A 27,872-nucleotide genomic window follows, 5' to 3' on the forward strand; every position below is an offset into this window, starting at 1 on the left:
GAAACAACTTTAACCCTTTAAGTGAGGAGTTACTGTATAACTATACAACATGTGTATCTATCTAACTATATTAAGCTGATTTTTCCCCGGGATATGTAAATAACTATTTCATAGTAATGTTAGTCTTTCAGACATAGATTGTGAACTCATTTGCTTTAAACAGTCATTAAAATGACTTATCCACGCTAACTTGAGTGATAAATACATCTAAGTATTAGAACACGGATGTACCTCTAATGCATTTGTTTACAGTCTGGAGGAAATGTCTACCTGTTGTTGTCTTATACATATTCAGATATTTTACACCTAGACATATGTCTGCCTTCAGTAAATATACGAATGTGCTCTTGGCAATTATATGTACACTTAGAACAATATTATGTGTTTTTAATATGTTTATATAACGTCAAAATATATAAAGTTGTATAAGGGAACTTGTTTGTGTTGCAGACTGTACAGTTTGTTCAAGGAATATTTGTTGAAAAATATGATCCTACGATAGAAGACTCCTACAGAAAGGTAATGCAATAAATTAAGTGATACTACACTAATAGTACAAGACACCGATCATTTTTGAAACTCTAAAATTAACACTATTTTTAAAAAATTAGCAAATACTTTTTCATAAAATCTGAATGGCAAGAGCATTAAACACATCTAACATCACTAACTCATTTGGCATCTATGAAGCGTGAATATTCATGAGACAATGAACAAGAGCAAGTGATTATCAATATGGCTTCTGTTGATGACCTAGCCACCTTTTGAAGAGCCTACCTAAAAAGATAATTGCAATTTAAGCTTAAATGTTTTACTGTCTATAAATAAGTTAATGTGCAATATTGGGATGTTAAGGTTGATGTCATGATACTGTGCATCAACGATAACACCAATTCAGTCATAAAATCCTTCATAAAATCCGAATGCTATAAACATGTCTAAAAGTTTAGGCAATTATTACACTCTACAGTAACACAGTTAGAAGTACTTCATCAAGATACTTACAATGGACTAGACCTGAGGTGTTCAAACCCATGTTGGCTGGCTCCAACTTGGTAAGGCAGGTACTAACAATGAACCCTTTAAGAGCTCACTTGTTTTTTTTTTATATCCTCCTAATAAACAAGTAATGTCATTGCCAGTTGCTAACTTTAGCTAAGAGCCAGTTTGGGGTTGACCCCTTTCCTGTCCTTGAGTAGATACAATTTTAGGACTGGGCCCCCTTCAAGATAATATTGGTATATTAAAGATTACTTTCAGTTTTTATCATATACCACAAAACATCATCTATTTGTTAGAACCAGTTTATAACTTCATCTATAATTTAGAGACCCCTTTTCACAGAAATCTTTTCTCATTAACCACATTCTAAGCTTAGCCTTCTCCCCAAAACTTGTCTTGTTCTAGATGCCACATTTGTTCTAACTTTTGAACCTAATATTTTCAAGACCTTGTTAAATTTTCCTCCCTATACTTTCAAAGCCCTTCCATGACTGCTAAAACCCCTTTATTTTACTTTACTACAAAGCATACATTTTCCTTAATTTCTACATGGGAGGCATTGAATAGAGTAGGATTTGATTCCTACTGAAAGCTGTCTACAAAGGTGGGTTGGTGCCTAGTGTTGAAGTTGGGGTAAGTCCGGCTTGAGTCAGTAGTTAGTGCAGGGTGCATTAGTGAACTCAGAAAACAGTGGTTCTCAAACTCTCTATACCATAATGAACCACTTGAGACAATTCATTTATATATACTTCGAATGAAATATTAAAATAGCCTTTCCTTGATATGCTTTTAATAGGATGGATGAACTTGTGTATATAGCTTATCCAGTTGTGGTAAGACTGACCCAGACAAACTGCAGTGACACGAGTATCCCTTGTCCTGTCTTCAGCTGGGGGGGGGGGGGGGGGTAGGCCCACCTCTGACCTGTTCCCTGTTGTTGTCTACCTCAACTCCCTATTGTCAAGGCACTGAAGCAGCTAGCTGGCAGCTTTGTGCTGGCTCAGTGATAGAAGGGGAATCACTGAGAGCGAAGAATATCCCAGACTTACTACTTTCCTGATGACCAGGTAGAGTCACTGTAGTGGAAAATTTTACTCATGTGAGATTTGTTCTAGCTCTATCTATATACAGGAAATCTAAAAGAATCTGTTTAAAAAAAAAAAAAAAAATTTGATTGTACTCTTTTTAATCTCAGCCTTGAAAGTAAGGGGCAAGAATTTCAAGTCCTGTCCAATAATTGTTGGACCCTCACCACTTCAAAGTGCCTGCAGTAAATTACACCAAAAACACTAGCAAGCATTATGAAAGTGGTGAAATGTTCCTTACTGCATGTATTTAGATTATTCAGTAGATCTCACCTTAGACTTGACATTTTGCAAATATTTGAAAGATCCGCTTTCAAAAGAAACTAAAGCCACTAGTTATTCTTATGAAATATGAAAAGGTTAAATGGTCTCAAGAAACAAATTAATCTCTGCTTCTGTTAATGAGGGCTTTCAACTAGGATTCATAACAAAAATTAACATGTCTGACTACATGTGGTCCTGGAATGACTCAGAATCCCATGGATTTCTTGTTCTCTAAATTGATCTGATTCTGGAAGTCATACTTAGTGTGAACAATATCAATACACTTCCCTCAAGCAAGGGCAATAGCAATGACATTCTAACTTGTTTTGTGGTTTCTGTGCTTCTGAAAGCATTCTTTTGGCAACTGCTGTACAAGAAGTTCAGATTGTAATCTGCTTTAAGTATTAAACTGCTTTTTAAAACTTCAGAATTCAATTACTACAATATCTAAATTATTTCAACATACTGTTGACTTGAGATTTCAAGCCAAGATGTCTTATAAAGGAAATTGTGTTGAGTACACCACTTAACAGCATCCTTCGTAGTACAATAGTGGCTACTGAAGAGGCCTTATACTCTTCAGAGGGAGAAGAAAATGGAGGAAATGTGAAAAAACAGTCTTTCCTTCTTAGTTTTAAATTCCTTCAGAAAGGAAGCCTAAACTTAAACTGTCAATCATACATTAAAAAAACTAAGTAGCAAGCTCCCTTAAAGGTATCAATTTGCAAAACAACTCTGCCAATCCTCCTTCATGGGTGGAGTGACATGAGATGGACCCATATGCCTTGAAGGAGAGAGATGCTGTCATATTATTGCACACTTAAAGCAAACTGATGAGAGATTACATCAGGGAATTTCTGCCACCTCTCCATTGATCCAATTTGCCCTTTTAACGATCATCAACATGCCACTTTAACTTTCTAGCTTTTGATCTGTGCTTTTCCTCGCAAATATCAAGTGTATGTGCTTGCTGAGAGTGCCCATTGAAGCAAGTACAGACTAGCTGTGTTCTCTGCTTATGGTAGACTGTAAAGATTTATAATACTCTTTTTAGTATATGGGTAACATTTTCAAAAGTCCCCAGGTACTGCTTTCAAGAGATTTAGACTCCTAAATCACTTAGGGGCTTCTGAAAACTTTTACCTTTATCCCCTGCTTTCAGAGTACATGCACAAACTTATTAAAAGCCAGGATCTTATTTTCCCTTACTTTGTCTTGTGTATTATAAGATTAATTGTAAAGGGAAACTAGTTGCCTATTTGACAGTCTTTCTTGTTTTGAGAAAAATTTTAACCTCATCTTTGTTTTCTTGGCAGCAAGTTGAAGTAGATGCACAACAGTGTATGCTTGAAATCTTAGATACTGCAGGAACGGTATGTACAACTAATTATCCTCTGTATATATGGATCACACTCAGGCACTTTTAAAAAAATACTTCCAAAGTAAAAGTGGAATAACAATCAGTGGTGGTACACTAGTTTTTAATCATCCACTGTACAACACCGACCACATTTACCCTCCCCTACACCTAGCTCTTCACTGACCAGTATTTAAGCAGAATTGGAAGTAACACTGCAGAAAGCAAATTGTATGCTGCCTATGATTCTTGCTTTACCTCGTAATAGGAAAACCTAAAATTAAGTATTATTATTATTCTGAGGGATAATTCACCTCTATGTAGGCGTCTTAAATTTACCCCAGAAGGTGGTAATCCTGATTTCTGTTGGGGAATTCCCTATACCTTGCCCTTCCCTGAGGTATGGTATTCTTGTTTTATTCTAGTCTCTTCTTGACAGCCAAAGTTGGGCTTAAGTGGGGACTTGTGAGATGTATAGGGTTTGTGCTGACCCTCTACACAGGAGTGAATTTCCCCTTTATGGCCTGATCCAAAAACCGTTTTAGTGGACTCACATTGACTTCAATGGGATTTGGATCAAGACCCTTAGGCTTGGTCTACACTTACCCCCCAAGTCGAAGTAAGGTACGCAAATTCAGCTACGTGAATAACGTAGCTGAATTCGACATACCTTACTTCGAACTTACCGCGGTTCAGACGCGGTCCACACGCGGCAGGCAGGCTCCCCCGTCGACTTCGCGGTACTCCTCTCGTCTAGCTGGAGTACCGCAGTCGACGGGGATCACTTCCTGGTTCGATTTATCGCGTCCACACCAGACGCGATAAATCGAACTCGGAACTTCGATCCGCAGCCGTCGAACTACCTGGTAAGTGTAGACTAGCCCTTAGAGCAGACCTTCCCATACCCCCCCCCCCCCCCAAACAACCGTAACAGCAGACTGGTCCAGTAACGCTTCCCTGGGAATTTAGCAGCAAAGTTCTCCTTAAATGTGTAAAATGATAGGATTGAGTGGCTTTTTTTCCCAAAACAGGTAACGCTTTTATCAAGTGCTGTGATCAAATGTGGTTGTAGCAGGATGATATGAAAAGGCAGAGGCATCACACAGTTGCCATTGGCCTTCTTTTGCTTTCGTTTTTCAACATTACTCATTCAGAGTTTTATTCCCCTTAAATTATTTCTCTTTAGCTATATTAAGTTTCATTTTTCCTATGTTGAATCTAGTTTAACATTTTTCCCCAGGTTTTTCATTCTCTGATTCTTTACTATTTCTGTCCACTGGTGTTTTTTCCCTGTAATTATGAAAGCTTTGAATGTTGTGTAATATACAAATTGTCCAAAATTTATGCCCTACTGCTTCCCTCATTGCATCATCTTTATTCACTTCAACAGGGAACTTAACGTCCTATTCATGTCACCTAGCTCCTATTAGGTCTCAACTTATGGTTATGTCAATCACAAGGTTTTGGCACATGCTGCAGTCTTAGCACTACAATCTGTGTATTGTGTGGTAAAGCCTTACTGTTATACAAGTTTCTCTACTATGGGGTTTTGGCTTCTACTTTAGTTAAATGGTTACCCCTTAAATACTCCAGTTGTCAATTATAATGTAAATGGAGTATAATACATTCATTTATGAACAAAAACTTTAGGTTTAGGCACTTTTTTTAACACATCCTTTAGCATAACTAACTTGGTTTCATTGCTAAAATTGAGTTGAATACATTTGGCCGTCTTTTCTACTTTATCTACCTAAACCATGGCTTAAATATGGAACTCTGCTAACTCAACACTTCTGTTGGGTGGTTAATATTATGGTGCCAGAAACAGGGTTTTTACTTGAATCTGCGAATAAAAACTCTTAACCTTTTAGAATAAAGGGAGGAATGAGACCATCAAAATGCTTGTTATGGCTGTTAAGCAATAAATTAAAGAACTGTTAACAAGCATAGAATGGATGGTGAGTGGAGAAGCTAGTGAGTGAAATATGCTGTCTTTTAGATATTGAATAGAGGGGTGTGGATGGAGTTGTGAACTATCCTGGGTAGATTGGGTTGTAGGTATCTGAAATATTTCGATTATCTCTCTATATTGGACCTATTTGAAGCTGTCTGAGTCAACTTGTTCAGTGTTGAGTTCAAGAAGGTGGCTGATTCTCAGGGCTTGTCCTCATGGACAGTGGTGTAGCTGCACCGCTTTAGTGAATCAGCTACTATGCCGACGGGAGAGCTTCTTCCATCAGCATAGTTAATCCACCTCCCTAAGAGGCAGCAGTCTACACCAGGAGTTTTCCACACCCCTGAGCAACGTAATTACACAGAAGTAAGTACCAAGTCTCATTCTAACAGAACTAAATGTGAAAAGCTGTAATTGCGGGTATAGGAATTGTCCATCAGTATGAATTTAACTAAAGTGGAAGGAAGTGGAAGGAAATAAGTGATTTGAATGGACCAAAGTAATGAAAGACATTTAAAAGTAAAATGTATAAGTGAAGTATCCATGTGGAAAGGATTCACAGTCCTCTCAAAAGGTGTGGAATAGCACTAAGGTTTTTCAAGATCAAATGTATAATTGAATGTAGCTTCCACTATTGAAGTGGAAGAACAAAAGATTGAGTTGAATCCTCCAAGTGAGATACTTCTGATGCCAATCTTGTTGAAATGAGCCATGATATACTGGAAGGCCTCAAACAGGAACTTCTCTTCAGTATCAGCTTAATTCAGAAACACACGCTATTCATCTTCAGCACCCCCAAAATTGTAAAGATCATTGGTGTTAATTCCATAAAAGTGAAAACTTGAACTTTATAAGAGAAGTTCCAACCTATTAGGTAAACATTTGACTTCAAAGTGGTACAAAATTAGCAGTTTAAAGAAATGACTGAAGCATTTCACCTTGGGTATACGTCTCCACACGTATCGGCTTGCAGGTCCCACGCTGGATGCTGCAGGGGAAGAAAGCTAAAATTAGAGGAAGACCTCAATTGTAACATTGTGTAAGATGGTTGGTTTAGTGTATGAAATGACCCAATAATGTCTACAAGCATCCACACAGAGAAAAATGCACTCCTTGTCACTACTATTGATACTAACCTGAAAAAAGGACAGAACGTTGTTCAAGTAGCTGATGACATCCAGTAATGCAGATAAGTGTGACAGAACTTTTGCCACTTGCTCAGACAATGAAAATAAAACGAGAGACTTCTCAGGTACAGTCATTCTGAACTTCTGGTATATGGACGTTTAGCACACTATCCAAACCTCCATGGAGAAAGAAACATTTAATGTAGTCCTAAAGTACGCAGCAGTTGTAGAATGACTTAAACTTCCACAGTGTGCCTCATACATGATGGCCCCTATGTCCTGTTGGTATTTGGGACTCTCTGGAAGGCTATATTTCCAGTCAACTACCAAGTGGTGTCAGTTTACATGGAGCATGAGGACTCTGATCAAAAATCCACACTTTTTTTTACATGAGACTACAGAGAGCAAAGTTGCAAAAAGAACAAAGTTCTGCAGGTGCCAGATGCGTGTTGTTGGGGTGCATCTCAAAAGAAATCTCTGGATCTAATTAACAAAACTGGAACAATGCAAGCAAGAAAAAAAATCGTAGAAACTATGGAACCTCTCCATTATTTAGCCAACATGAATGTTGATAAATACCAATGTACTCAGTTTATAAAAATTACTGATACAAGAATCAACTGCACAGAGTAATCAAAACTACTGGGACAAAATCATTCCCATGCTAAATACTCCGCTTATAAGAATAATTTTGGGACAAGCTGACTACATGCAATATGATAATCCAGTGCAATGACTTGTAATTGAATTTGATCACATCTTGCATTATTAGGCATTTAGTGTGTATAAAGTTTAATCCCGGTGGGGAGGGGGAGGTCAAGTTTTTGTGAGTTGACATAGCAGGAAAAGGCACTTTCTATAGATGGAAAAACACCACCTTCTGGAGTCCTATGATAGTTTTCCCAAGATCAGCCAGAGATGCATCTCAGAAATTGGGCATTCCATGGCCTATATTGTCTAAGATTCTCAAAGATAGGGAGAGAGGGAAAAAATGCCATCAGGCAAAGCATGTAGGGTTGAGGCGGCACTTATAAAGTGGATCAAAAATGCCAGAGAGAGAAATGCCCCCCTAAGTGGACTGTTGGGGATGCAGAAGAACAGGCAGTGGCACTGGGCATTACCATCTTCAAGGCCAGCTCTGGCCGGTTTGAGCACTTAAAAACAATCCCCTCTCATTTTTTAAAGAAAATGCAAGGAGAATTCAAAGACGCAGACGTTGGGTCACATGAAGAATGGTTAGAAAACAAGTGGATTGAAATGAGACATGGCTTTGCTGAAGACATTTGGAATGCAGATAAAAGTTGAATTCATTTTCAAGCCCTGCCTGATGGCACACTCACCTTTAAATCAATAAAAAGAGGAAAGAAGTTTAAAGAGAATTACTGTTCTGTTCATCTGTTCCTTGACTGGTAAGAAAATGGACCTTTTCATCATCTGGAAAAGTCAAAACTCACAATGTTTTAAAAATGTGAGACATCCTCCAGTCCTCTCTGTTGCCAGCGTAGCTGCCTGGATGATGAGGTATCTATTTGGTGAGTGGCTGAAGGAACTGGGATTGAAAGTTGGGCCAGGAAAGGAAAAAGATTTTTGCCACTAGTGGACAACTGCACAGCCCATGTGACAACAAATGTAGCACTGAGGAATATCCGACTTGAATTCTTCCCAAAGAACAGAACTTCACCCTTCAACCATGTGATCAGGGTATTATCAGAACTGCCAAGGCATACTTTCTCAAGCAAATGGTTTGCATGGTATTGCACCACATTGATGACGACGACAAAGCTGCTGTGGAAATTGCCAGGAAGATTTCTTTTAGATGCCATTCTAATGCTTGCAAACGCCTGGTCTGACGTCGATCCTTCAACAATCTAGAATTGGAGGTCTGGCTATAGCACCCATGGAGAAAGCAATTGTTGAGCCACCAAGAGAACTCAGTGCACACACATTTGGAAGAATGGATAGACATAGATGACAATGCTTTTGTTACACAACCTGTCTGATGAGGACATTGCAACTGAGATCAGAGACCAATTTGAAGTGAAACCCGAAAACAATGCAGAGGCAGACGATGATGAGGTAATCGTCCCATCCTTGACACAAATGAAGAATGTGATGAAAACTTTGACAAATGGCCTATTGTACAGGAGCGTCAAAGATTTTTAACCTCCTACATCACCTTGAAAAGGAGGTTAATGTTGTGGGTCATGCATTGATCCAGAGAACACTGGACAAGTTTGTAATCGCAGTGACTGTCTCTGCATTGTGTATTCACAGTGCCAGACATGCCACTCTGGTGACAGATGGTGACACTCCAAAATAAATATTTGTGAGTGAATACTGTTACAGTCCATTTTGTTTTTACATTTTATATTTATGCTATGAAAGTCAGTGTAATGTAGTTTCAAACTGCAAAAAACATAACATAGAATTTAAAAATTTTGTATCTTTGGATCTTTAAGAGGTATATAGCTCTGCTAACTTACACTTTGTGTAAAGTTGTAACATGCTGTACAGTATTAATTGCCTTGAATAAAAGCATCAGCTAAATAATTGGATGATAATAATAGCATATTGCTTAGTTAGAATGTTGGTATGGTTTTGTTTCCATATTGTATATGTTTAAAGTCTAAAGAATTTAGTTATGGTAAATGAGATGTTTTCCCTCACAGGACTGCAGGCTTTCCTTTTGGACAATTTCCCTTTTTGGACTAATATATTATGAAATTAATAACACAGTACAGTAGAACCTCAGAGTTGTGAACATCAGAGATACTTTATAACTGACCAGTCAACCACACACCTCATTTGGAACTGGAAGTACGCAATCAGGCAGTAGCAAAGACAAAAAATAAAAAAGCAAATACAGTATAGTACTGTGTTAAATGTAAATTTCTTTAAAAAAGGAAAGCAGCATTTTTCTTCTGCATAGTAAAGTTTCAAAGCTGTATTAAGTCAATGTTCGGTTGTAAACTTTTTTTAAAGAACAACCATAATGTTCTGTTCAGAGTTACAAATATTTCAAAGTTACGTACAACCTCCACAACTCTGAGATTCTACTGTGTGTTTATTTTTTTCATTTAATAAAATCTTAGTGGGTTTCTTTAACTCTGTTTTTTGGCATGAGAAATTACAATAGCTCTGATTTGTCACTTTCCTGGCATTATAGAGACCTAGAACTGTTATCAAATACTACAATCTGCAGGTTATCTCCCTGTGTGTGTGTATAATATAAAAAAAGATGAAAAGTCAGATCTATAAGAATATCTAAGGACTATAATAGTATGGTTACAATGCACAGGATAAGCTTTTTAAAGTGCAATTTGTGTTCCAAAAACTTAAAACTTCACCACTTGTGATCCTTGTCTGGCTTTGTGGATATTGGTGATCTGGCAGCTTCTGTAAGGAAATTCAAATTAACCATTGTATGCTTTTTTCATTACAGGAACAGTTTACAGCAATGAGAGATCTCTACATGAAAAATGGACAAGGCTTTGCATTAGTATATTCCATCACAGCACAGTCCACATTTAACGACTTACAAGACCTAAGAGAACAGATTCTTCGAGTCAAAGACACTGATGATGTGAGCAGTCCCCTGTTGTAGAAAAAACTGATATTTAAAGTCCTCGTTATAAATGCTTTTTAAAGCTGTACTTGCTTTAATCATATACATCATTGAATTCATTTCAAGCTTTAATTTGAAAGGCAAATTGACCAGTATGTGCATTGTACTGAAAATGTGTCTTCTGCAACAAGCAGTCAGGGGAAAAAAAAAATCATATGCACTTTTGTATGGTGTCTAAAGTGAATCTGTCACATAGTCTGTTAATCTTTTGCTTTTAAATACTCCATAAGTATATATAAGCTTATTTTGACTAGTACATCTAAAACAAAAGTACTGCAGAAGACCCCATCTTTAAAGCTGCTGAGTTTGGTTTTACAAATGAGTATTTTAGCTGTAGACACATCTTTGAATTTCTTGCTTACTGAAAGATGTACTGTAATTGTTAAGCAAAATGGGTCATTTTGACAGTTTTCTTTTTTGAGATAGTACTTGCAAGACTAAGCTTTGTATTACTTTCACACAATCTTAATTTGTATCCCTCTTTTACTAATGACTGGTCTTGAAAATCTTAACGAGACTGAGCCTTTCAGCATTTAATTGGGGCTATATTACTACAGTACAGGAAGTACGTGGATAATTTATCACTTGAGTGAGGGATAACTTTCAAAAGTTTGAGTTTTTATTGTTGCTTAAACTTGTGTTTGAAGAGCAAAAGAAATTATTGCATAAAGGAAAAAAAGAGGTAGATTTAATGTGAACAGCTGAGTAACAAAAGTCTTAGAAGTATTTTAAAGGGGGTGATCTCATTAATCTATTTAATGTTCATGAGTAACACCCTGTTCCACTTCCTTCTTAGAATCATTTGTTTTGTTGGCTTCTGAAGATCATAATCTTGTTTACAGTAACAGACATTAACGGGGGGCGGAGGGAAGCGACTTCCAGTTTTTAGTTAATCTATTTCATGTTCATGAGGGATCTTGACTAATCTCCCTGAATAGATATAGCTACATCTGCTACCACTACTGTAGGGACACAGGAGACATTGAACTTTTAATTTTCAGGAAAGTTTGTTGTGGGTGTACTAGTACATGCACAAGATCTGGTGCACGTCTTCACCTCAGTTAATCCTCTTCTCTCTAATGGAACCCTAAGAGCAAGTATCATTCCAGTGTCATGAATGGAGGAAGAACTTCATTTCTAGATAATGTGAATCTTTTATTTGCATCCAAACCCGAACAAGTTGTTTTTCTATTTAGCAACAAATGAGCATTGCAAGGAATTGGACGAAAACCAAGGCAACTCTTAAGATTTTTAAACTGAGTCTTAATTCAAAGTGTCATGCTTTTATGGACAAATAGGAAACATCCAAAGGCTGCCTGAGTGGTGTATTTAGAATGACTTGGTACTGAAACATGTATACTACTTTTATAACTCAAATCTGAAAGTCATTCAAAAGAAGTGGAGGGAAAAGAGCACTAATATAGAGGATGAGAGTTCCAGGTTGCCACATTGTCTAAAAACTAATCCTCTTTACATGGTTTCATAGTTTTTTCCTGTTTTAAATCAAGATTGGAAATAAGGTGTAAATTTTTAACAGAGAAACTAACCATTGGAACAACTTACCAACAGTTGTGGATTCTCCATCACTGACAAATTTTAAATCTAGACTGGATGTTTTTCTAAAAGATATGCTCTAGGAATTATTTTGGTGAATTTCTGTGGCCTGTGTTTTATACAGGACGTCTGACTAGATCAGTGGTTTTCAACCTTTTTTCATTTGCAGACCCCTAAAATATTTCAAATGGCGGTGCGGATCCATTTGGGAATTGTAGGCATAGACCACAGCTTGAAAACCCCTGGACTAGATCACAATGATACTTTCTGGCCTTGGAATCTATGAAGTGGGCGAGCTAGGTCTGGGTAAACTCCTCAAGGCCAGATCATCCAATCTGTATGCAAGTAATAAAACTCAATGAAGTCTTGCCTGACAAACTATAGGATTTGTCCTTAAAGTGCAGTTCCGCTTTGAAAAGTGACTGGTAAAATGAAGTTAAAAGGTTTTGTGGGGCTGTTTCAGTGCCCTCCAGGTCAAATGTTAGCACTAGCAACTAGGAAAAAAACCTGTCAGCTGGCTTCTTTCCTCTTGTGCATCATCTCAGCCCTGTGAACTAAATTGTGTCCGCTGTGATATCCTGTGTAACCCTGTATTTGGTGGGTTTTCACAGAGTAACTTGCCTGTCAATGGAGCTAAAGTAAACAATTCTACTGAGGCACTGCACAAGAAGGAATGGAATCCAGTTTGCTCTCCTCTATTCTTGTTAGCTATGCAGAACTAACCAGTTATGGAAGTAAAACTAACTGCTTACGTCAGTAAGCGGGTCTGACTTTGAATAGAAGGAGCAAATCTCTGCATTTTAGAAAGAGGTCACTGTACATAAAATCTCGTTTTAGATGAGTAGCTGTATTTCAGGGCTTTTCCAAGTGTATTTGAAGGTACCTCAGGAAATCTAGTGGTAAAGCAGCTTCCAGTCTATACCAACCATATCATTTTAAAATGTGACATGGAACCTGCTACACTGATCAGCTTAGTTTCCAAACCCCCCCCCCCCTTTTTAATTCTTAGCCTCGTAACCTTCTCATCAGTGTGTTTATGGGTTACTGCTTTTTATTCCACAAGAAGTGGGATGTGTGGAGGAAAAATCTGGGTTACTTATTGGGAACTGAAGTTCTTCAAATAGCTAATCCTAACACATTCATCCTATCTGCTCTACTTGCCATTCCCAAATCACTTCGGATTATTTACATCTGACAGATAATGGAAACTGAAGCGGGAGCATGTCCTGTGTGTTTGTATATAGGGGTGGCTGGCACTCAGTGTGCATCAAACTTTCCTGAAACTTAGTTCCCAGCAACTCCTGGGTCCAATGGCAGTGTGCACAGGCAAAGAGTGGGGATTATGGACATTACCCACTTTGAAAACTCCAGTTACAGGTAAGTAACTCAGCTATTTGTCATTAATTCAAGGTCAGAAACTAAGCTTGGTTTCACTTCAGTTATTTGAATAACACAGCCTTCTCTGAGTGTTTGCCCCATAATGAATTATTGCAGTCTTTTAGGAAAGAGATACTTGGGGGAAGATAGAGCAGTGCAGAAGCAAATTTTCTCTGACAAGGCTAAAAGAATTTGGCAAACAGCTTTGAGTAAACTGCATCAAAACTGTTCTCTCCACCAAATCAGTTGGAAAGCTTAGAATGCTATAGCTAAGTTCCACAGCCATGTATTTTCTACCAAATGATGATATAAACTACTTTTTAGGGCTGTCAAGCAATTAAAAAAAATTAATCATGATTAATCCTACAATTAATAGAACTGTTAAACAATAATAGGATACCATTTATTTAAATAGTTTTTGATGTTTTCTACATTTTCAAATGTATTGATTTCACTTACAACACAGAATACAAAGTGTACAGTGCTCACTTTATATTTTTGATTACAAATTTGCACTGTAAAAAACTAGAGTATTTTTCAATTCACCTAATACAAGTACAGTAGTGCAATCTCAATCATGAAAATTGAACTTGCAGATGTAGAATTATGTACAAAAAAATTGCATTCAAAAACAAAACAGTGTCAAACTTTGGAGCCTACAAGTCCACTCAGTCTTATTTCTTGTTCAGCCAGTCGCTCAGACAAACAAGTTTGTTTACATTTGCAGGAGATAATGCTGCTCGCTTCTTGTTTACAGTATCACCTAAAAGTGAGAATAGGTGTTCGCATGGCACTGTTGTAGCTGGCATCGCAAGATATTTATGTGCCAGATGCATTAAAGATTCATATGTCCCTTCATGCTTCAACCACCATTTGAGAGGACATGCGTCCATGTTCATAAGGGGTTCTGTTCGATAACCATCCAAAGCAGTGCTGACCAACGCATGTTCATTTTCATCATCTGAGTCAGTCAGAAGCCACCAGACGAAGGTTGATTTTCTTTTTTGGTGGTTCGGGTTCTGTAGTTTCTGCATCGGAGTGTTGCTCTTGTAAGACTTCTGAAAGCATGAGGTGTAGAGCATCCTGCTCAGATTTTGGAAGCCCTTCAGATTCTTAAACCTTGGGTCGACTGATGTAGCTATCTTTAGAAATCTCACATTGGTACCTTCTTTCCTTTTTGTCAAATCTGCAGTGAAATTGTTCGTTTTAAGAACATGTGCTGGGTCATCATCTGAGACTGCTATAACATGAAATATATGGCAGAATGCGGGTAAAATAGACTAGGAGACGTACAGTTCTCCCCCAAGAAGTTCAGTCACAAATTTAACGCATTGTTTTTTTAACAAGTGTCCTCAGTTATGGAAGCATGTCCTCTGGAATGAAGCATGAAGGGGTATATGAATGTTTAGCATAGCTGGCACGTAAAGACCTTGCAATGCCAACTACAAAAATGCCATGCGAACTCCTGTTCTCACTTTCAGGTGACATTGTAAATAAGAAGAGGGCAGCATTATGTCCCGTAAACGTAAACAAACTTGTTTGTTTTAGCGATTGGCTGAACAAGAAATAGGACTGAGTGGACTTCTAGGCGCTAAAGTTTTACATTTTGTTTTTGAGTGAAGTTATGTAACACACACAAATCTACATTTGTAAGTTGCACTTTAACAATAGATTTCACTACAGTACTTGTATGAGGTGAATTAAAAAATACTATTTCTTTCGTTTGCCATTTTTCAAGTGCAAATATTTGTAATAAAAAATAAGCATATAAAGTGAGCATTGTATACTTTGTATACTTGTAATTGAAATCAATATTTGAAAATGTAGAAAAACATCCAAAATATTTAATAAATTTCAATTGGTATTGTTTAACAGTACAATTAAAAAGTGCGATTAAGCGTGATTAATTTTTTGAGTCAATCGTGTGAGTTAACTGCCATTAATCAACAGCCCTACTTCTTTTGTATTTTCCAAGGACACTCCTAATTTTCAGTTTTACAGTTTGTCTTTTGCAGGGGGGGCAAATAAGCCTGCAAAAAAAAAAAAAAAAAATGGGTACAGTTGTCATGGGATAAGAGGGAAGATCCTTTCATGGATTGAGAACTGGTTAAAAGACAGGGAACAAAGGGTAGGAGTAAATGTTAAATTTTCAGAATGGAGAGGGGTAACGAGTGGTGTTCCCTAAGGGTCAGTCCTACGACCAATCCTGTTCAACTTATTCATAAATGATCTGGAGAAAGGGGTAAACAGTGAGGTGGCAAAGTTTGCAGATGATACTAAACTCCTCAAGATAGTTGAGACCAAAGCAGACTATGAAGAACTTCAAAAAGATCTCACAAAACTAAGTGATTGGGCAACAAAATGGCAAATGAAATTTAATGTGGATAAATGTAAAGTAATGCACACTGGAAAAAATAACCCTAATTATACATACAATATGATGGGGGCTAATTTAGCTACAGCTAAACAGGAAAGAGATCTTGGAGTCATCGTGGCTAGTTTTCTGAAGACGTCCATGCAGTGTGCAGCGGCAGTCAAAAAAGCAAACAGGATGTTAGGAATCATTAAAAAAAAATGGATAGCGAATAAGATGGAGAATATCTTACTGCCCTTATATAAATCCATGGTACACCCACATCTTGAATACTGCGTACAGATGTGGTCTCCTCATCTCCAAAAAGATATACTGGCATTAGAAAAGGTTCAGAGAAGGGCAACTAAAATGATTAGGGGTTTGGAACGGGTCCCATATGAGGAGAGATTAAAGAGGCTAGGACTTTTCAGCTTGGAAAAGAGGAGACTAAGGGAGGATATGATAGAGGTATATAAAATCATGAGTGGTGTGGAGAAAGTGAATAAGGAAAAGTTATCTACTTGTTCCCATAATATAAGAACTAGGGGCCACCAAATGAAATTAATGGGCAGCAGGTTTAAAACAAATAAAAGAAAGTTCTTCACACAGTGCACAGTCAACCTGTGGAACTCCTTGCCTGAGGAGGTTGTGAAGGCTAGGGCCTGGTCTACACTAGGGGGGATCAATCTAAGTTACGCAACTTCAGCTCCGTGAATAACGGAGCTGAAGTCAACATACTTAGATCAACTTACCATGGTGTCTTCACGTCGGTGAGTCGACGGGAGATCGCTTGGGGGTCAATTTATCGTGTCTAGACTAGACGCGATAAATCGACCTCCGCTGGATCGATCGCTGCCCGCCGATCTGGCAGGTAGTGTAGACATACCCTAGGATTATAACAGGGTTTAAAAGAGAACTAGATAAATTCATGGCGGTTAAGCCCATTAATGGCTATTAGCCAGGATGAGTAAGGAATGGTGTCCCTAGCCTCTGTTTGTCAGAGGGTGGAGATGGATGGCAGGAGAGAGATCTCTTGATCATTACCTGTAAGGTTCACTCCCTCTGGGACACCTGGCATTGGCCACTGTCGGAGACAGGATATTGGGCTGGATGGACCTTTGGTCTGACCCAGTATGGCTGTTCTTATGTTTATGTTCACTGTTCTGACTGAGGCCACAGCTCTTGTTGGACAGTTAGAGGTTGCCTGTTGTCTTATTCCCAGACTACCTTTGCCGCTGTTCTTGTCATGTTGCAGCTCTGTCTCCAATGTAAAAGTCAGAAGATAGCAGGTCAGAGGAGATGTGAGCAAAAAAAGTGCATCACAACATCTTAATTCTGGGGTCTTAATGAGTTCCCTTAATTGCTTTTGCGACTGCCTTATTAGTAGAGCAAAACCAAGGCATTTACTGGTACAGTAACTAACAGCTAAACATTATGGTTCTGGGCATTAGACAAAATATTCTAATTGGCTGGTTTCAGAGGCTTGATGTCTTAACCATGTTTAAATTGATTAAAAAATGCATGACACATCACTAACCTTGTCATGGGTTCTGGCTTATTACAATGGTTAACATCGACTTATGTAAATAAGGTGTCAAAGGAAATAGTGAATCTCTCCTCTACTCCCTCCTTTTGTTAATGTATAAAACACACACAGGTCTTGGGTTTTTCTGCCTTTGCTTCTACCTTCTCCCTGTTCCTGTTCAGTTGCTAAACTTTGCAGGCATCTGGATAACTGATAGATTATATCTTCAGAAGGTAAATCGGCTCCTAATTTTACTGAGCTGTCTGAAAAATACTGCAGCTGCTGGAGAGGGGTAGCTCACTTGTCCTCTAGCTGTCTTGCTTGAAATACTTCAGAGGCACCTGGAATGCTATTTAGTTCAATGTAAAGCTAACTTTTGGAGGATTAGAGTAGAAAATTTTGACACTTTCAGAAGTTCCTTTCTGAGGAAGAAATAGAGGGATGCAGATCAATATTTCTTAAAGATTTTCTTTTTTCCTTTTGAGCACAATCGGGGCTTTTGAGCGCACGGGAGAAACCTTTGAGTGTTCAGTTCGCAGTCCCAGCAATATCTGTGAAATTAGAGGGCCGTATATGGCTCACAGTGCACAGTTTATAGAGTCAGAGCCCAATCTACTTCTCCCTCTTGGCTGCTTAGAGTGAAGGGGTCTTTCTGAATGTTGATGAGGACTGGGAAAGAAGAATGAATATCTTTCCCTACCCTATGAAGCAGGTTCTCTTTGGTGCTCAGATACTATGGGGCAAGAGATACTTCTGAGGTACTCCTTTTTTTTATTTCACTGGTGTTCTTTCTTTGAATTTGGCTATTCCACGCAGCAAAATATGTTCTCACTCCTACTTCTGAGTAAGGCATGCTGCTGCGATTACTGCTGCACTTAGTCTACCTTGGCAGTAGTTGAAAGGTATGAATAGGTATGTATGCAGGTGAGAGGGAGCATTGGTGGGTTAGGGAAATGAACTTAAATTCAATATCAAAACCAAAAATTTGGCTATACATTTGGCCCTATCCTTGTGCTTTAACACTATTCGACTGAACTTTTAAGACACTTTAATGCTTTTAAAAATAAATGCTTTTAAGAAACGGTGCAGTGTTCATTGACTTCTTGGATAGATGAGGTATTGAATGTGTTCACTGACAAAACATGACTGGCTGTGTTCATGCTGTATCTGTAAACATTCTGGTAAATGTGAAATTTGGGAATTGAATAATTCACTGTTGAATTTCTTGTAAAGTAAATACTGCACACTGCTGATAGCCATTCAGGTAAGTGCAGTGAAGGAGTCTTACACAGGGATACAAACTAGACAACACAGATACTTTCTAAAGAATCCTGGTCCAACAGGACCTGGAGGATTCATCGACTCCAAGGCCAGAAGGGACCACTCTGATCATCTAACCCAACCCTCCTGTATAATACAGGCCATAGAACTTCTCCAAAATTCCTGTTGAACTATAAAGCATACCTTCTAGAAAAGCATCCAATCTTCATTTAAATGTTGTGATGGGGAATCCACCACAAATCTGAAGTTGTTCCAGTGGTTGTTTATGCTAATTGTTGTTTAAAAAAAAAAAATCCCTGTTTCAGGGAATCATGGTCCAGAGAATTCCAGGTAGCCCTTTCATTAAGAGCAGTTGCTCATTAAGAAGCTTCCATATATAGATGGAGTTTCAGTCAAGTAGTGACATCACTCCTTTCAGAACAAAGATCCACCTAGTTAAAGAACTTATGTAAGGTCCGCACCAGAAGGGGTGAATTCTCTTGATGTGGGCCTCCGATTAGAGCAAAACGCTAATACTGTGGCTATCAGTTTATACATGGTTGACTGTGCAAGAGCAACCTTTCCACCATAACATGGCTGAAAACAAGGTTCTGGGAGCTTGGAAGAATTTTTTTTTTTGGTGTTTGCTCTTTATGAAAAATATAACCATTGTGTACACTTAAAATTTTTTTAACTACAATGTAGTAAAACATGTCAAATAAACCCATACAACTGCTGCCCTCCACCTCTTCACATGCCCTTCTGAAGTCAGAGTTCAAGTTGAGTAAGGGTGGGAAATTTGAACAGGAGTTGTGTGGTCTCAACTTGTAATTTAACCAGTCAAGTAGTTTTTTCACTAGCTGAATACAGCTGGCAGTCTTCAGTTAGGAGAGGCCTTGGAGTGAATAGCTTGAGCTGACTTAATAAAACGAACTCACTTGAAGTATTTTGCACATGTGACCAGATCCTGGGATAATCAACAGTTCAGTTTACAGTTCTGTAACCCGATCATCTTCAAATCAAAATGACTTAATGTAACTGTTAACAAGTAGCGCAAAAAATCTGCTTCATGTAAGATACCAGGTTTCTCTTGTACTGCCCTTTTTTTCCCGTCAGTTGTAATGATTCAGCTTCTGGCTTCAACTTTATATATAAATTAAAATATCTGTCCTATTTAGGTGCCAATGATTCTAGTTGGCAACAAGTGTGATTTGGAAGATGAAAGAGTTGTGGGAAAGGAGCAAGGACAGAATCTAGCAAGGCAATGGAATAACTGTGCATTCTTAGAGTCTTCTGCAAAATCAAAAATAAATGTTAATGAGGTAAGGCTTAATACCTTATGAAAAAACAAATGAATTGCTTTTCTAACAACTTGCTGCTTCTTGCTGTCTAAAAACAAAATTCTGAACTTCATGTTAAATTCCCTTAGATTTCAGTGGGCAGAATTGTACCCTGCAAGAAATTTTACATTATCAGATGCCTGTAATCAAGACTTACCTAGGTGTTTACAGCTAGCTTCCTAATTATAAACTTACGGCTTTGGGCTTGCAACTGCTTTTATTTCTGCTTGTTACAGATTTTTCACTGAACATGCAAGCATTTCATTATTGTACTCAATTGTTCATTGAAAACACATTGGGCAGAACACTTGTTCTTGCTTTTTCACTTTTTTTTTTTTTTTTTACTCTTGTGATAGAGATGGAACTACAGGATAGCTTCTTGGAGACCACTAGGGAGTATCCCTGCCACAAGAAATGTCTTGCACAAATGTTGTTACCAATTGTGTTAATATAAATGATCTTTTGGGGTCTTGTAGGCCTTAAGCATATCTAATTTTAAACTATATCATAGCTAATGTGTATTTTCCTATTTAGAATTTCTGGAGACTACCTGTTAGCCAATAGATAAATCTATTTGGTTAATGGTAAAAGTAATATATTTTATTGGATTAGAACATGGGTTCTCAAACTGGGGGTTGGGACCCCTCAGGGGGTCGTGAGGTAATTACATGGAGGGGGGTCGCGAGCTGTCAGCCTCCACCCCAACCCCACTTTGCTTCAAGCATTTATAATGGTGTTAAATATATAAAGAAGTGTTTTTAATTTATAAGGAGGATTGCACTCAGAGGCTTGCTATGTGAAAGGGGTCACCAGTACAAAAGTTTGAGAATCACTGGATTAGAACTTCATGCAGTAGAAATAAGTAGGAATAGAATATTCCAATGTGGAAAATGCCCAGGAAATAACTACTAGTGCAGCTACAACCTATGAACTTGTTGCAAGACATTCAGAGATTGAGAGGAGATGATATTGGGGGGAGACAGAACCTTATTTATAAGTGAAGCACATGCTATTTAATTGTATTTAGAACTGATTGACTTGCATCTAAATTAGTGTTCTCACGAAATTCCAGGCTTGTACAATTCCAATTAGATATGTATTCCTACGCTTTCCGTCCTAGTTTATGTATTTTTTTGCTATGAGCTTTTCAATTATTGCCACATTTTACCCCTGAGGAAGCTGCTGAATTAAACTTTTATTTTGATTAAAAATCAGGATAGTACTCAGATATTAAACGAGTTATTAAATTAGACTGATTTTTTTCATATATTTAAACACTAAATTGATCTTATCAAATGTGTAACTTATACCTGACTGGTTACAAAGCATGTAACATTCTAAAATATACAATAGAATTCTACTAGAATTCTCTTAAAGAAATATTATCTCTTTAGGAGGAGTAATTCTATAAAAAGTACATAAACTGCTTATGGCTCAATTTTGTCCACTGTATTTGACCTGAACACTTAATTACAAATCAAAACGATGCATATAGTTAATCATGTTGGAGTGTGAAATACAGTTCAAATATATGTGGATACAGGAAACTTTGCCTGCAAGACAAGCTGCTCTTGATGCTTAGTGAGGTATTATACCTCACTTCCAGTTAAACTGAAAAAACCTTGGCAGCTTTAACTAGAGGGGGAGGTAGAAAACAAATAAGTATCTGCTCATATTTTAAATAGGTCTCAAAACATGAAGGTTAAATGTGCACATTTTTAAGTGAACAATGCATGAAAAGCTTAAAGGCTAAAAGAGAAGTGGCTTAAGTTGCCTAAACTAGGAACTTCTTGTGTTCACAGATCTTTTATGACCTTGTGCGGCAAATTAACAGAAAAACTCCAGTGCCTGGAAAAGCACGCAAAAAGTCATCGTGTCAGCTACTTTAATTCATAGATGTACTGTAGCTCTGAGCCAGGTAAGCTCGCTCACTTATTTTCTTAATTTTCTCTGCTTTTTTGTTGTTGTTGACCTACCACTAACTGTTTTCAAAGGTTCAATTTAGCTATTCAAGTAATAGGAGTGCAAAATAGGATCAGAGACTTTATTTGTTTTAACATAGAAATAAAAGTATTTGAAATAGGTTTTTTGGGCTCTGCCATTCCAGAGTCAAATGAAAAGGCATTCATAAGATATGCCTCTCGCACTGATGGACCAAAATCTTTTGACGGACTAAACAACCTTGCATAGACATCAGAAAATGTAAATATCATATGAGATATCTTAAAGCATTAAATGTAACTAGCCAAAAATAGGCAGGCTTGTATGAAGTCTGATTAAACAAAATGTATCTTACTGACAAAATAATTGCAGTTCTGGAAGACTGTAGTATACCACTGTACAGCTAAAATGTCATCTTTTGCTTTGTGATCTGCTGTAAATATGTGCATAGGCTTATAGAATGTGTGTTAAGCTATTGGTTTTTTTTTTTTAACAACTTGCTCTGGACTGTAAGAGCCTTGTGTAGGTTTCTGTAACTTAAAAACATACGTTGTCCTGATAGAGGAGTTAGTCTTTTAAAAAAAGAAAGATGTTGCAACGTGTATATTTGGAAGTGAGCTATTGGACAATCCATGTTTCATATGTATCACTCCTTGAAACTTTTTTTACCTAGAGCTATTGGTTTACTAGATTAACTTTTTTTAGTGTGACAATTAACTAATGCCTTATCTAGTTTAAGAAAGCTCAGAGCAAGCTTAAGCCTGCACTTTTTTTGGCAAGATTTTTGAGAAATTGGTGAGTCACTGACATCACAGGGTGTCCTCGGATTTCCTTTTTCCTGGTCACTTGCATTTTCAGTCTGGGTATGGAGACAATGCTATACTCTCATGGTTGTCCTGTCATTGGACAACTATCACCTGTTCATCTTGATTCTTCCATGTCTGTTGTCCCCCTTCAGTAGCCTGTTCAAATGGATAGGATTGCATTTCAGTAGTTCTATTCTTTCTCAGAGTTCTGGTACAGGATTGTCTCATCCCTCCCACTCAGTGTATTTGAAGCTTGTGCGGGAGGAGGGAGTTTTGCTCTCTGAGCTATGGTATCATTAGTACAGTGATAACACGCAGACCTGTCTTAAAATTTAGACAGTGCATTGTCTTTTCTTTTCCAGTATCTGGCCAAAAAACAGTCTAGGCTGAGTGAAGTGTCTGAATCCAAATAAAATTTGAGATTGTTTGGTACCAGAAGCATCTGGAGAGATTGGCAAGAAAAAAGTAAACTGATGGGTCTGGACCAAAACCCCAGATAGATGCCCCTGAACACTGGTAGAAGTGGCAGTATTCTATGCACTAATAATAATCCATACCCTAACTGCATGGTTTGGGCTCATCACCAGTGTAAATATCCAGGAATCAAGCAAACGGGAAAGATTTTTTTTTTTTTCATGGCTGAGTTACTGAAATTTTAAACCTGGTGCTACAAATTGGGGTTTTGATACTTTGATGCTGCATAGTCTCACCACTTCAATCACTCTACATCAGAATCCCATGGTTTACAAAGTTGTTATAGCAAATGATCGATGCTAGCGTTTAAGGTCATTTAAATGCATTCTGCCTATATTAGCCCTAATCTCATTAAATTCACACTGACAAATGGTGTGCCTATGGGGGCATCAGCATCCACCTGTTTGTTTTTTTTGGGGGGGGTTGCCTGTCAAATTAATGTCTTTACAAATCCAAGTGTCAGAGATTGTAGTTCTTCACATGACTGCACTAGTGACTAAACACAATAGGCAGAGCATATTGAAAGAAATGTTTAAAGGAAAACTTAAACTCCTGGTTTTCATTGCTTCTTAATATTTAACAAGGAAGGTATAAAGGTAGAAACTATACTTAATTTACACTTTTATTTTGTAATAAACCTGAGGTACCTCTTTGGGTAGGTTTTTTTTGTTTTTGTTTTTCTCTTGCCCATATAATGCTACGTTCCCATTTCTAAATTTATCATAAATTCTCCATCTGATTAGTTTTCTGAAACTTTCTTTTAAAGAGGCAGCTTCCAGGGCTGTTTTCATTGAAAGGGTGAAAGTGAAAGTTGTCCAATTACAGTGAATACCCACATAACTTTGGAGTATTGAGGTAAAAAGGTCAGGTAATACACTTGTACACAAGTAATAAAAATACACTTATAAAAATGTAGTACTGTTTTTTTAAATAAAACTTCAGTTTAGGTGACACATTGGCTGATTGGCCCATAGAGCTAGTCCCCCTTTCTCACAATATCCTCATCAACCAACCTGACTTCCTTTTCTAAGGTTCCTTTTATAACTAAATTGTGTTTAATGTACTGGTAAAATTTTGCTTTTGACCAAAATACATTTGGAAAAAAGCTTTAAAATCCATTTTGTTGGGCTTTTATACTAAATCGGTTCATGAACAGATTTAGTATAAGTGTGCTATAAAAATGTTAGGAAAGTTTAAAAAAACTTAATTCTCAGAGCCCTTTTAACAATTTTTATAATAGTCTTCCATTATATCTGATCCAAAATCTGTCAAATACATCATTTCACATGACTTAAAGAAAAAATAAGTTGCTGGTATAAATGTCTGTTACAACTTTTAACTTTCCAGCGTGAAAGCTGAGTCCTGTGTTTCCTAAGCATGTGCATGAGCTGTTTCAGACAAAATGCAGAAATTTTGAGATCTGATTTGGAGGGGGGAAGAGAAATGTTAGTACTAGGTAACGGATATTTATAATTTTTAAAAGGGAGATAAGTTAAATCAAACTTTTTACCTATTGTTGCAAGTTGCATCTAAAATTACTACTGTATTTCACTTTTAAATTTCATTAAATTTCAAGTTGATGTCACTGGGTCTATATATACTACTGATTTAGGGTCTTAGTAAATTTTGAAAGTAGCATTTAATTCACCTTAGTTACACTGAGATGCAGAACTCTTCAGTCCTAGAAAACTGTGCTTTAATACTAATCTCCTGTTTCATCATTACAGGTCTGAAGAACTGTTGCCCAATTCAACAGTGCCAGCATTCCAACTTTATTAAACCTACCAACATTTTAAATGGACTTTCCTGTGGTGGTACCCTTTAAGAAGTGGATGAAAGCTACTACATCAGTTTGCACATTCTAATCACTTTCCAGTGTCACGAGAGATTTTTACTTATAAATATTCTAAGTGTATGCAACTGGTAAAACCAGAGCCTACATCCAGTATTACTGATAAGAGACATTCATCCACCAATGTTGTACATGTATGAAAACTGTGTACTGTATACTTCAATAATCCCCATACTTTCTATTGGAGAGTACAATAATGTAAATCCTGAAAGCACCACTATTTTAGCATAATAAAAGAAAGTCCAAAGAGCTCCTATATAGACTACTCCAGATAACTTTGCTTCATCGGTATTTGTAGCTTATTGTAACTTTTTTTAAAGAAATACAGGATCATCATCATCATATTATACAAAACCGCTTTGATTAACACAACAGCTTTAGTTTTTTTAATTTTAGGAAAAACCTGTGGAGACAGTGATCTAGTCTTTAAAATAAGAGTCCTTTCATATGTCTGACTAAAGACATTGCCTTTAATATCTGTTGGGAAGGAAATGTCCAGACTTTTCAACCTTTTATTGTATGTTTCCTTTTCCTTGTTTACATAGGGAACAATGTTTATAGTTGTGTGTACAGTGGGGGTCTACAACAAGAAGTGTATATTTTAAAATGATTTTTTTAATGATTTAACAATTTTGTAAATCATTTTCAGGCTTCTGCAGCTGTAGATTCTCACTGTTAATTCCCTTGCTTGCTCATGCATAAGTGTATTTGCAATACCAAATATACAGGTTTTAGTACTTTTGCCTGTTAGTGATTGTTTTACATGTGTAACGTTTTGGTTGAGATGTTAAATGGTGGAAGAGTACTGTGGATGTGAATGTGGGAAGTAATTTTAATCATGTGTAATTGGTCACAGGGCCTAAGTTGCAGTAATTAACTTTTGCTGATTTATTTAACAATGCCTTGTTGCTTTGTATGAATTAACGTTTGGGTGTAAAGATTGTGTGTATATCCAACAGGGAGCCACAGTATTTAAATTGACCAACCTAATGTTACAACTGCTTTGAGGTGGCCAAATGTAAACTAAAAGCCTTAATTAAAAGTGGTGCAATTTTGTATGACTTAGCATCAGTAGTTCAATAAATTTGGATTGCCATGCAAGGGCTTGCATTACAATTATCTACTACTTGAATGTTTTGTGTAGTGTTTTAACAATGCCAGTAAATATGGGTTTAACAAGTTTAAACATAATGTGCATTTTGCACTGAGACTTCATAGATCTTAAGACCAAAAGGGACCATTATGATCATACAGTCTGGCATCCTGCATAACACAGGCCATAGGAATTCATCCAGTTTAATATGGGTGAGTAAATGCCCGTTGATGACCAGGACTACAAATGTTGTCTAGTGTTACCTAGACGTGGGGGGTGGGGGAGTGGCAAGGAGGTGTTCTGTTTTTTTCAGAGCACTAGTGGTACCACATTGAATTTTTTCTTTCCCTGTGGAAAAAACACTTACTAAAGGAAGCAATCTATAAAAAGGGATTTTGATGTTCAATGGCTGTTTTGGGGTATTTGAAAGTGTTATCTGTAACCATTGTTTGACTTTTTATACAATGATCTTATCTCTAAAATCAGCATGTTATGGCTATAAAGTCTCTCTGAATGAAGTGGACTAACATACTGCTTCTTTCTAGATTAAAACATACTTCTATTTGATCTTGGGCAAACTTACTTATTGTAATGAAATTATCTATGCCATGCTAGGTCCAGAATTAGCACACACACACTCTCACACTCACTCTCTCTCTCTAAAAACTTTAAGGTTGCAAAGTCAAGCACTAAGGAAATAATAGAATTAAGGTTGCTTGTGCCACCTTAATTCAGCCCTTTGTTTCCATATGCATTATGATTGTCTTTTACATGACAATCACATACTGCTTTTTCCACAAGACCCCTGCCTCAGTCAGTACACAGAATAGATAGTGCTCACTAAATGAGCATAGAATCATAGAATATAAGGGTTGGAAGGGACCTCAGGAGGTCATCTAGTCCAACCCCCTGCTCAAAGCAGGACCAATTCCCAACTAAATCATCCCAGCCAGGGCTTTGTCAAGCCTGACCTTAAAAACCTTTAAGGAAGGAGATTCCACCACCTCCCTAGGTAACCCATTCCAGTGCTTCACCATCCTCCTAGTAAAGTTTTTCCTAATATCCAACCTAAATCTTCCCCCACTGCAACTTGAGACCATTACTCCTTGTTCTGTCATCTGGTACCACTGAGAACAGTCTAGATCCATCCTCTTTGGAACCCCCTTTCAGGTAGTTGAAAGCAGCTATCAAATCCCCCCTCATTCTTCTCTTATGCAGACTAAACAATCCCAGTTCCCTCAGCCTCTCCTCATAAATCATGTGCTCCAGCCCCCTAATCATTTTTGTTGCCCTCCGCTGGACTCTTTCCAATTTTTCCACATCCTTCTTGTACTGTGGGGCCCAAAACTGGACACAGTACTCCAGATGAGGCCTTACTGTGGGGCCCAAAACTGGACACAGTACTCCAGATGAGGCCTCACCAATGTTGAATAGAGGGGAATGATCACGTCCCTCAATCTGCTGGCAATGCCCCTACTTATATAGCCCAAAATGCCATTAGCCTTCTTGGCAACAAGGGCACACTGTCGACTCATATCCAGCTTCTTGTCCACTGTAACCCCTAGGTCCTTTTCTGCAGAACTGCTGCCTAGCCATTTGGTCCCTAGTCTGTAGCAGTGCATGAGATTCTTCCGTCCTAAGTGCAGGACTCAATATTTTGTTTTATCCTCATTGTTCAACGTGTGTGGCCTCATGCCATAAGTACTGCAGATTATTCAAACTTAACTGAAGACTGAATTATTTCCTCATGGGCTTTTCTATGGCACTCATCACTGTAATATGAGTGCTTCACAAACATACATTAATTTTATAACATCTCTATAGGGTGAGGGAGTGATACCACCACCATCTGTAATATGGGGAGCTGAGGCACATATTAAGAT

The 27,872-nt window shown here is 37.6% G+C and overlaps 1 protein-coding gene across 1 annotated transcript in view; it reads left to right on the forward strand.

The window, feature by feature from the left end:
- RAP1B (RAP1B, member of RAS oncogene family) overlaps positions 1-26,013 on the forward strand; it is an 81,071-nt gene extending 55,058 nt beyond the window's left edge. The window contains exons 3-8 of the mRNA XM_065401411.1: positions 451-519; positions 3,668-3,724; positions 10,232-10,372; positions 19,662-19,805; positions 21,626-21,741; positions 24,772-26,013. Of these exons, the coding sequence (XP_065257483.1) occupies positions 451-519; positions 3,668-3,724; positions 10,232-10,372; positions 19,662-19,805; positions 21,626-21,712 (498 nt within the window). The 3' untranslated portion in view covers positions 21,713-21,741; positions 24,772-26,013. The remainder of the gene's footprint in view (positions 1-450; positions 520-3,667; positions 3,725-10,231; positions 10,373-19,661; positions 19,806-21,625; positions 21,742-24,771) is intronic.
- Positions 26,014-27,872: the final 1,859 nt, after the last annotated feature.

Source organism: Emys orbicularis, chromosome 1, assembly GCF_028017835.1.
Source record: "Emys orbicularis isolate rEmyOrb1 chromosome 1, rEmyOrb1.hap1, whole genome shotgun sequence".
Lineage (NCBI taxonomy): Eukaryota > Metazoa > Chordata > Testudines > Emydidae > Emys > Emys orbicularis.